The sequence below is a fragment of the Marmota flaviventris genome, chromosome 1 (assembly GCF_047511675.1).
Source record: "Marmota flaviventris isolate mMarFla1 chromosome 1, mMarFla1.hap1, whole genome shotgun sequence".
Taxonomy (NCBI): Eukaryota; Metazoa; Chordata; class Mammalia; order Rodentia; family Sciuridae; genus Marmota; species Marmota flaviventris.
The window spans coordinates 211,841,082-211,852,271 of NC_092498.1; the positions used below are offsets into that span (position 1 = coordinate 211,841,082).

An 11,190-nucleotide genomic window follows, 5' to 3' on the forward strand; every position below is an offset into this window, starting at 1 on the left:
TTAATCTGAGATAATCCTGGCCCTAGGCTACAACATGGCTTTTTATCCTGTTATCAAAGCGTGGGTTGGGATCTAGAAAAGTGTACAGCCGAGGTCCCCCAAGTTAAGAGTAATGGAATCCTTCAAGCTCCTGCTGAGGTTGCGGGCCCAAAATGAACAGGGAGGGGTTATGAGCAGCCAGAGACTGCGACAACAAGGAAAGCCCCCCTCTGAGCCTCCGTGATCCCGGACTGGGAGCGGGGCCAGAAGCATTTGTAGCTAGCTAGACATTAGCGACACTCAGCGGCAGTGCGGGGAGACGCAGCGGACAGGCGCTCGAGACCCGTTAGGCTGTCTCGCTGATGTCGGAGGCGGTGCTTGTGCGCCAGTCGTTTTTTAGGTGGTAGGAGATGGAGGCGGGGTTAGAGCTTGTGGTCAAAACATGGGAAAAACAAGTTCCCAAGGCAGGGCTACAATCACCCCTCCACCTCTGACCCTTCCCAGGGGCAGAGCCATATCACTCCACACTTAGACCTTCCCAGGACAAAATCATGTCACCTTCGAACTGGGAAAGTTCCATCAGATCGGGTACCCCTCTCCAGAACAGGGTTAACTCCTGTTTTACCAGGGGTAGGTTTCTAGCCGAGGCCCCGCCCCATGCAGTGAGCCCGGGCTGATGTCATTGCGGCGTGGCTAAGGGGACAATCCTCTTCCTCTATCTCAACTCACCCCGCATCCCCACCGCTGCCCTGAACGTCCACCGCAACGCGGCGGGAGATGAAGAGGGCTCGTGGTTGGGGTGACTATCCGTATGCCCCCAAGAAATGCCTAGCGGAGCCCCAGGGCCCAATGAGGCAGGGTCTCGGCGGGAACTCTCAGTGCTCCGGAACACGTGCGCAGGGCCCTTTAAGGCGGGCCTGGTTGCCAGGGCCGCCGCGACGGTTACTAAGGATGTGACGTCAAGCGATGGTGGGGGCTGAGCGTCCGGACGGAAGCGGAAGGGGCGGGGCTCCGCGGCCCGAATCTCCAGCACTGCCGCCGCCTGTGCTACCAGAGCCAGAGCGGGCTGGGCCGCCGAGGCAAGATGGTGGACTACAGCGTGTGGGACCACATCGAAGTGTCTGACGATGAGGACGAGACGCACCCCAACATCGACACGGCCAGCCTCTTCCGCTGGCGGCACCAGGTAGCGCCTGCGCGCCTATCTCCTTTCCCCACTCCCGGGACCCTGCTCCAGAGTTCTGACCCCCTAGTACTGCCCAGGGACCCCGCTGTTGACACTTGGGATTCCTGCCACACAGTTTGGGCTTTCAGGATCCTCGATTCAACTCTGGTACCCAAGTATCACTGGGCCCCCCTCTGCTTTCTGCGTGAGACTTCCTATTGACCTTTAGGGCTTTATCATAATCTAGATTCCCAAGCCGAACCTTGGGAGTCTCCTTAATCTAGTCTGGGACCTTTCGTTTACACCCAGAAGTTTGCCTCAGTCTGGACCCGATTTCTGCTAGATGATCCCTAAACCTATTCACGTACCCACTTCTGATTTGGGATCTCCCTTCAACATCTTCCCAATTTCTGGAGTCCAGACCCTCAATAAGTTGATTATATCCTGAGACTCTCCTAGAGTCTTAGCCAGGGATTCCAATTCGGATCCAGACACCCCACTTCTTTTCCAAACCGAACAAGGAACTCCATCCAACATTAAGATTCAGAAACCCCTTCCTAGAGTGTAGACCTGTGCCCCACCAGGGTCTTCAGTCCCATCTAGGACTTAAATTTTGGAGCCTGGTTCTCTTCCATATTCAGTTTCCAGCTCCACCCTCATGGCGAGTCCAATTCCAGCTGTACTCCTTTGGCCTCACCTCCTCTAGACCCCGTTTTCCATTATACCAGGAAATCCCGCCCACTTAGTTTCCGGCCCACCCATGCCCCTTGTGTAGGGTTACAGATCCCATCGGTGCCCACCTCCAAGACCATGACTTCCTGTATTAACCTTCCCCATCACTGGAAACTCACACAACCCAAGCCCAGGACCCCAAACTGCCCTGCCTTACTTGTCTCCCAGCCTCTTGGGCTGCATTCTAGCATCAGGATTGTCTATGCTCTCACCAGTGACCCTCTGGGTCTGATTCCATAGTCACTGACCCTTCTATCTACCTACCAACAACACCCTGCCTCCATCCATACCTTAGATCCCAAGTTTGGATGAAATCTGTACTACCACCCCTCTAATGTCCATCAGTGTTCACAGACCAATAGTGCTCTAAAGCCTTGATGGCCTAACTTCTTGCTTCCCAAATTAGAGCACCTACACCCACAAACCTGTCCCCATTATGCCTTCAAATCGAAACTTCCAGTTAGGAATCTCTCACCCACCCTCTTTTATGGCAACTTCCAGTTATTTGTCCAGAAACTCCTAGAAAGCCCTTGGGATATGGTATTAGTCTCTACATCTTAGCGTCAGTCTTACCTCCAGACTTATTCCTTAAAACTGCAGCCTCCTTGGTAGAGTACCTGCTAGGCAAACCCCTGGAGTGTGGGAAGAAAGTTCTAGCACTTCTATTTCTTGCAGTGTGTAACATTTTATTATGAAATATTTAAGACCTCCGCAAAGCTCTAAAGACTATTCTTGGGAACACCTATTTCTGTCACATAAAGAGGTTAATTTTACTACTGTGAAGAGAACAGTTTGGTCCTGCTGGGTGGGAGGCCTCCCCTCTCCTGGCATAGAACCATTTCCTGTCCTGCTGCTCTGGCTATAGTAGAGAGTAGGGGAAGCAGCAGACCTCAGCAGCTCCAGCACAGATTCAGGGATAGGTTCTAATCCCAGCCCTGCCTGTTCTTGCTTCAATGGAATGACACGTAAGTTTTCAGAGCCCCTGTGAAACTGGGCTAATATGGCCCCACTGCTTCTGTGAGACCCTTTTAAAAGTGAAATGAGACTAGTTGTGAAGAAAATTTGGGCCAGGGCCTGGGAGGACTAAACATTCTGGATGGGGGAGTGGACATTAGTAAGAAGGTAGCATGATAGTATTGTGTTTTCAAGCACAGGCCTGACCACCTGGGTTCAAATTCTGGCTCCTTCTATATTACTGACATACCATGTGACTTCCATTGTGTTTCAGTTTCCCCAGCTGAGATTCATCTACCCTGTAGGTTTGTTGAAAGGGTTACTGTATTTATTTGCTGTCTGTAAGCTCCTGGGGCACTAGCTCCTATTGTCTTCATTATTTAGGTAATTCTTGCTCACAAATTCCAAAGGTTTGAGATGGGATATATGAGTCTCTTCACAGCCCCATCTCTTCAACTTCCCTCCCCAGAGATAGCTGCCATCTGTGGCTTCTTCTGGCTCCTTCCATTGACATGCTGTGAGCCTCAGTTTTCCTATCTGTAAGGCAGGACAGTGACACCTGGAGAACTTTCTTGCTCCCAGGCCTTCTGTCCTGCCCAGCCTGCGGTGGCCCCTCCCACACGGGAAGTGTGAAGCTCAGTTGGGCAGACTGCCGCCCCCCCCAGCTTCAGGCCTTTTTTAGCTTTGGCCTCCCTGGCAGCCACTCTAGAGGACGCTGGGGAGAGTGGTGCAGCCCAGCAGAAGCCAATAGGATGGTCAGTTCCTGCTGCTGCCCAGGACCAGCATGGTGCCAACCTGAAAGAACCCCTTACCTCTAGAAACCAGGAGGGCCCCAGGGTGACAGACCCATTGTGGGGAAATGGAGGCCAGGGCTGCTTTCTGTGGGAAGTGGGGATCATCTTGATCTGTTATTCATATGCAGAAAGCAAGGCTCAGACTTGGCTGTGTGGCATTAGAATAGACTCCAGGTATTCCTATTCTTACCTGTGGTGTGCCTGGCCCTGGGCTATCTGGGCACACTGCCTCAGTAAGGCATAGAGTGAATCAGCAGGTCATTCCAGTGGCTTTGACAAGGACAATGATGATAACAGTGGGACACCAAGTGCTGTGTTGGAAGCATTTTCTGTGCAGTTACTCAGTGGGTCTCCTCTGTGAGGTTCCGTTTCACAGAGAGGAAAAAACAAGACCATGAGAAATTTAAGGGACTTAGCCAGATTACTAGTACATGGCAGAGCTGGGTACTGTGATGCGGGGGTAGTGATCACTCCTAGTCACCCCACATTTCTACTGGGCCAGAAAGCCAGTAGAACACTTGAGACACATTTCCTTGTTTAAGTCTCAGAATAGTCCTCAGAGAGAGAGGGAAAGATTGTCCCCTTGGACAGTTGGTTATGACAGTAGCCAACTTGGAAATGGTGCTTGCTGAGCATCCAGCACAGCCCTGGACTTTTTTTTTCTCTCCCTTTGCTGGGGATTGAACCCAGAGGCGCTCTACCACTGAGCCACTCACTAATCCTTTTTATTTTATTTTGAGACAGGGTTTCACTAAGTTGCTGAAGCTGGCCGTGAACTTGTGATCCTCCTGAGTAGCTGGGATTACAGCTGTGTGCCACCATGCCCGGCTCACAGCTCGAGACTTTTAACTGTAATTATCCTTTTTGCTCCTGCTGGTACAGACAGTCCCTGACTTGCCTTGGTTTCACTTTGATTTTCCCCCCAGCGGTGTGAAGTATTCCTGTGCAGCTGTTCTATTCTTCACGCTATTTTAGCGCAGTATTCAATAAGTTACATGAGAACCAGAGCAATGGTGCACACCTATAGTTTCAGCCACTTGGGAGGCTGAGGCAGGAGGATTGCTTGAACCCAAGGGTTCAGGGCCAACCTGGGCAACATAGCAAGACCCCATCTCCAACAAATAAATAAAAAACACGAGATAGTCAATGCAGTGTTATAAAATAATTTTGTATTATTGGGTGATTAGATTTTGCCTAACTGTAGGCTCAGGTAAGTGCTCCAAGCATGTCAAGTCAGCTAGGCTAAGCTAGGATATTCTGGAGTGAGTTGTATTACATGCTTTTGTTCTTTTTTTGCCGGGGGGGTACCAGGGATTGAACTAAGGGGTGCTCTACCACTGAACCACATCCCCCAGCCTTTTTATTTTTCATTTTGAGGCATGGTCTTTCTTAAGTTGCTGAGGCTGCTTCAAACTTGTGATCCTCCTGCCTTAGCCTTCTGACTTGCTGGGATTACAGATGTACGCCACCATGCCTGGCAGTATTACATGCAGTTTTTGACTTACTGATGTTTTCAGCTTATGGGTTTATTATGATATGACCCCCATTGTAAGTTGAAGAGGATCTTTACAACCTTATGAGGTCAGCTGTTGTTTGCATTGACCATGAGGAAACCCAAGTTCCCAGAGGCTAGTGGATACCCAGGGATAACCATCTGGTATACAGTGGCCATGGGATATAACCCAAGGTCAAGCACCTCTTCACATCATCTGATGGTCACAAACAGTCTTGGGTGGGGTCCAGCAGGGGGAGACCCATCTGAACAGAGACCCTCTAGGATGAGGTGGTAGTGAGGGCTGCCTCAGATAAAAGGGTTTCAAAGGCCCTCCTGACAGGCTCCAAGCCTGGCTTGGAGAGGGACATAGTATGAAGTGGTGGCACCCCTCAGGGCTCAGTCAGTGACTCTGGCTAGAGCAGGCACTGTTGAGCAGGAGAGATGGCACTGGAGTCAAGCAAGGATAGAGTAGAGAAGGTGGGAGATCTGAGGGTAGTCTGGATAGGGGTCTGATCAAGAGGGCAGTAATGCCCAGGATTGAGGGTGGACACAGCACTGGGATCAGAAAGACTTGCTGGCCTAGAGCCAGCTGAGGGGCCCTGGACAGTAAACCCACTGCCAAGCTAGGGTGGCAGGAAGTGGATAAAAGTCAAGAGTGAAAACCTCATGGCAGGAGGGCAGGGCCTGCGCTGAGTGAGGGCACAGCAGAGGACCTGACTGGGGGAGTAAAGGCTTGAGTTCTGTTTTGAGCTTGGAGTTGGAGATGGCTGCAGCATTCTAGGCAGAGTTAGCTTGAGGGGATTGTTGGCAGGGCTGGGAGCCCTGGTGTGGCCGAGGGCAGGTCCAGTTCAGAGGCAGAGTCTGAGAGCCAGGGGAGGGGTGGCATCTCATTACTTTATTCACCTGACCAGACCACCCTTCCCTGGACTCCTACCATGTGCCGGTCCCAATCTGGCCCTGGAGATACAGCAGTGAGCAAATCCCCATCTCATGAAGTCAATATTCTTGGAGGAGAACTGCACCCAAAATATGACAGATAATTGTCACAAGATATTATCAGGCGGCCAGTCCTGAGGAGGAAGACAAAGCAGGGCAAGAATGCCTGAAGGCTTCTACCTTCAGTGTAATACCAATAGCATTCCAGCCCAGAGGGTGAGGACATGAGGCAGCAAGTTTGGGGGTGGGTATCTGGGGACTGAGCATTTAGAACAAAGGTCCTGAGGTTCAAGGGAAATGAGCTCAAGAAAAAGAGAGGCAGCCACTGTGACTGGAGGGAGGAGGTGACAGGACAGATTGTGCAGGGTCCTGGGAGCTGCAGTGAAGACTTGGGTTTTGTTCTGAGTGAGGTGGGAGCCACAGAGAGCTCTGAGCAGAAGAGGTACCCAACATGACTCAGGTGGCCCCAGCATCCACGGGACTGAGGGTGGAAGCTGGGATAGCAGGGCATGGAGATTGCTGCTGCCCATATTTTCTGGGGCCATCTCCAGTGCGAGTTCCAGGCTGCAATGAGGCCAGGGTCAAGGGACAGACTGTTCCCGGAGTGACGGACTGCCCGCTGACTGTCCCTACCTGCAGGCCCGGGTGGAACGCATGGAGCAGTTCCAGAAGGAGAAGGAGGAGCTGGACAGGGGTTGCCGCGAGTGCAAGCGCAAGGTGGCCGAGTGCCAACGGAAGCTGAAGGAGCTGGAGGTGGCCGAAGGTGGCCAGGCGGAGCTGGAGCGACTGCAGGCTGAGGCACAGCAACTGCGCAAGGAGGAGCGTAGCTGGGAGCAGAAGCTGGAGGAGATGCGCAAGAAGGAAAAGAGCATGCCCTGGAATGTGGACACGCTCAGCAAAGATGGCTTCAGCAAGGTGTGTGGGGCACTGGTGGAAGGAGGCCAGGACTCGGGTCAGGGGAACAGGACAGCCAGTGCCACATGGGGTGTAGGTGCCGCCCAAACCAAGTCTGAGGATGGGATTAGGGGTTGGGTGTGGCTCCATGGCAGAGCAGTAATGTGAGGACCTAAGTTGTATCCCTAGCACCACCAAAAAAAAAAATTGGGGCTGGGGCTCAGCGGTAGAGCGCTTGCCTAGTATATGCGAGGCGCTGGGTTGGATCCTCAGCACCACGTGTAAATAAATAAATTAATTAATTAAAGGTATTGTGTCCAACTATAACTAAAAACAATATTTAAAAAAAAATCAGATGTCGTGGGGGCAGTTTGGGGGACTGGGTGAATGAAGCACCCCACCGGTCCCCTCTGATCTGCCCGAAGGCCCACGCCCACGCTCCTGCCACCTTGATGCACATGGCTCTGAGGCCACCTCCGCCGTTGATGGGATGGGCACTGCGGCCGCGGCCCCCGTGCTTCGCAGCCTTGCCCCAGCCCATTTCCCCTCTCGCCCTGTCACAGAGCATGGTCAATACCAAGCCTGAGAAGGCAGAGGAGGATTCAGAGGAAGTGAGGGAGCAGAAACACAAAACCTTTGTGGAGAAGTACGAGAAACAGATCAAGCACTTTGGTGAGTTGGGCTGGGGATGCCACGGGGGAGGCCAGGCCAGGTAGGGGCCAGCCCTTTGCCTCCAGGCCCTTTTCAGCACCTTGCCAACACTTTTCTATAGGCATGCTCCGCCGCTGGGATGACAGCCAGAAGTACCTGTCAGACAATGTCCACTTGGTATGTGAGGAGACAGCCAACTACTTGGTTATCTGGTGCATTGACCTAGAGGTGGAAGAGGTGAGTGGAGTCTGGCTGTAGACTGGGGAAAGGGTCATTCTGAGGCTGCCACTTGGAGACACCATGCCTCTTTTTCCTGGCAGAAATGTGCACTCATGGAGCAGGTGGCCCACCAGACCATTGTCATGCAGTTCATCCTGGAGCTGGCCAAGAGTCTGAAGGTGGACCCCCGTGCCTGCTTCAGACAGTTCTTCACTAAGATTAAGGTATGGTCCCTGAGCAGCTGGGTGATCAGAGGCCCCTCTATAAGGAACCATTCCAGAGTCCTCTGGGGGAGGCAGGGAGTATGCACTCAGATTCAAGCTCCTGTGGGTCAGAACATCATGTGTCAGGAGAGCCCGGGGTCATGGTGGGTGGGAAGTGGTCCAGTGGCAGCCACATTTTGAGCATGGAACATCCTAAAATGGGGCGAGGGACAGAGTTATGCCTACAGGGTTTTGATCTGAGCACCTAGAGAAATAGAGCTAACCACACTGATGCTGGGAAGAGCAAAGCAGGCTGGAGGGAAATCCAGAGCTGGGATGTGACCATGTTGAGTCTGAGATGCTGGTAGAACCCCACTATGAAGACACTGAGGACATGCTGCTGTGGGTCTGTGGTTGGGGAGGGCAGAGTGGACAAGGTCCCGGGTAGGGAAGCCAAATGAAGGACAGGTGAGGAGAGGCCCAAGCCTAGGCGTGCCCTTCATGCAGTTTAGAACCCACCTGGATGTCGGGCCCATGTCCAGTGAATGCCCCTGTGTTCTCCGCAGACAGCCGACCGCCAGTACATGGAGGGCTTTAACGACGAGCTAGAGGCCTTCAAGGAGCGTGTGCGGGGCCGCGCCAAGCTGCGCATCGAGAAGGCCATGAAGGAGTATGAGGCAGAGGAGCGCAAGAAGCGGCTGGGCCCTGGTGGCTTGGACCCCGTCGAGGTCTACGAGTCCCTCCCTGAGGTGTGGCTCCCCAGCCCTAGGCGGGTGGCAGGCAGGCAATGAGCAGGCCCCACTGGGATCTCAGGGACCCAGCCCTGACTCCGGCCCCTCTGCACCCCCAGGAACTTCAAAAGTGCTTTGATGTGAAGGATGTGCAGATGCTCCAAGATGCCATCAGCAAGATGGACCCCACTGTGAGTACCAACTGCATCTCAGGCTCTTTGGGGCAAGCCATGTGTCCCCTCTCAATCCTGCTCCTGAGTTTCTGAAGCAGACTGATAAAGTGTCCTTCCAGGGAGTAAGGAGGGGGTCATGTTACTGTGCCACATGTGCACTTGGGTTTATTGAGCACCTATAGTGTGCTCAGCATCCAGCACAAAACGTGGCACTTCTCAGCCCTGTTTCTATGATGGCTGATCGCTGTCATGGTGGGCCATTTGTGATCCTAGCCTTAGTTTCCTCATCTGAACCACAGTTTCTCAGTATTAACTCGTAGAATGCATGTGGGGAGGTGCTGAGCACATGGGAAGAGCTGGTCAATAAGAGCTCTTAATGTTTATTATCTGGAATAGTGACGGTGCTGGTGGACAAGGACTGGGAAGTGCCTGTGTGGTGCTGAGGATTGCTCCTAGGCCTCAGACATGCCAGGCAAGGGCCCTGCTACTGCGCTGCATTCCCAGCCAGAGGCTTGAGCCTTAGTCGGCCTTCATTTGATGCCATTCCTGCCACCTGGCTTCCTGTTTGTCCGTGTTGGTTTCCTGGTCTATAAAATGGGTCTAGTCACAGGACTTGACCAAGGATGTCTAGAAACTTCTTTGGGGATAAACATCTAGACCAGGGTCTGCAAAGTATAACTGGAAGGCGCATTGTCTGCCTTTATGAAATAAAGTTTTACTGAAACATAGCAGCTGCACTCACTTGTTATCATATTGTCCACAACTAATTTTGCACTATGACTACAGATTTAAGGAGTAATGAGTTAAATCATTCTGACAGAGACCATATGGTCCACAAAACCAAAAATATTTACTTATTAGCCCTCTACAAGAAATTTTGCTGAGGCTGAGGTTATAGCTCAGAGGTAGGAAAATTTCCTAGCATGGCTGAGGCCCTGGGTTCCATCCCCAGCATTGAAAAAGAAAAAGAAAAAAAAGTTTGCTAACTTTTATTCTAGACTGACACTATAAAAATTTAAAGTTGAAGCCAGGCATGGGGGAATGCCTATAATCCCAGTGACTCCAGAGGCAGAGGATCACAAGTTTGAGGCTAGTCTCAGCAACTTAGCAAGATCCTGTCTCAAAATTTAAAAATATAAAAAGGGACTGGGATGTAACTCAGTGGTAGAGCACCCCTGGGTTCAATCCCCAGAACCAAAAAATAAATAAAACAAAATAAAAAGGCTGAGGATACAGGTCAGTGATAGGGCATTCCTGGGTTTAATCCCCAGTATTACAAATAAAAGAAAAAGGTTCCATTCCTCACCTAGACCGCCCACATTTAAAGGACTCAGTAGCCCCATGTTGCTGGTGGTAGTAACTGGACAGTGTGGCACACAGGACAGATATTTCCTTCATTGTTGACAGCTCCGATGAGTAGAGTAAGTGGTGAGCAAGTTTGAGGATATGCAGGGGACACCTGGGCCACCAAGCAGTAGCAGCCCAGCCTTACCTGCTCACCCTTCTCCCCACAGGATGCGAAGTACCACATGCAGCGTTGCATCGACTCTGGCCTCTGGGTCCCCAACTCCAAGTCCAGCGAGGCCAAGGAGGGGGAGGAGGCGGGCCCCGGGGACCCATTGCTGGAAGCCGTTCCCAAACCGGGTGATGAGAAAGATGTCAGCGCGTGACCCACCCCAGGCACTGCCACCACCCGCCTGCCTGCCTGCAGGCCTATATGCTCCCCTTTACAGAAAACAAAAAATAGACACCATCTCTCCAGCCCCTGGCTTCCTCCACTTTTGCTGCTCCCCCCAGTCCCGGGGGTCTGCCCTGCCTTCCTCTTTCACTGCCCTGTTCCCCGTGCTCATCCAAGTCTCCGCTTTGAGTAAAGGGGCTTCACTGCCTGCAGCCCCCCCAACCCGTCAGCATTATGCCAAAGGCCCAGGGGTCCAGGGAGGGGCAGAGGTCGCCAGGCCTGCCCTCCATTGGGCAGAGGGTCCCCAGTCAAGGGGCCGGTCACTGTGGGTCTGTCTGTCAAGTCTTCTATTTGGTAAAGAGCAATGATCTTCCAATAAAGGATTTCAGATGCTTGTGGTGGCCATAGCTATTATTTTAGGGGCAGAAGGGGAACCCGGTGGAGTACTAATGGAGCCCTTTGCTCCCCAGGCTTTCTTCCAACTGTTTCAGTCCTCACTCTTGGCCCTGCCACATGCTGTTCCACTGTCTAGAACAATCTTCTAGGTGCCATTGCATCAGAAAAGTCCTAGATCTTCACTTCTCAC

General features: G+C 52.3%; 1 protein-coding gene across 1 annotated transcript; it reads left to right on the plus strand.

The window, feature by feature from the left end:
- The first annotated feature begins 968 nt into the window (after window positions 1-968).
- Cdc37 (cell division cycle 37, HSP90 cochaperone) lies at window positions 969-10,998 on the plus strand. Its single transcript, XM_027955272.2, has 8 exons — window positions 969-1,165; window positions 6,695-6,970; window positions 7,513-7,621; window positions 7,722-7,837; window positions 7,921-8,043; window positions 8,589-8,771; window positions 8,873-8,944; window positions 10,441-10,998. Exons 1-8 carry the CDS (start codon window positions 1,064-1,066, stop codon window positions 10,594-10,596), a joined length of 1,137 nt encoding a protein of 378 aa, XP_027811073.1. The 5' UTR covers window positions 969-1,063; the 3' UTR covers window positions 10,597-10,998.
- Window positions 10,999-11,190: the final 192 nt, after the last annotated feature.

Coding starts and splice junctions, on each gene's coding strand:
- Cdc37 (XM_027955272.2), top strand. CDS start 1,064: ATGGTGGACTACAGCGTGTGGGACCACATCGAAGTGTCTGACGATGAG. Junction 1,166..6,694: donor TCTTCCGCTGGCGGCACCAG/GTAGCGCCTGCG, acceptor CCCTACCTGCAG/GCCCGGGTGGAACGCATGGA. Junction 6,971..7,512: donor GCAAAGATGGCTTCAGCAAG/GTGTGTGGGGCA, acceptor GCCCTGTCACAG/AGCATGGTCAATACCAAGCC.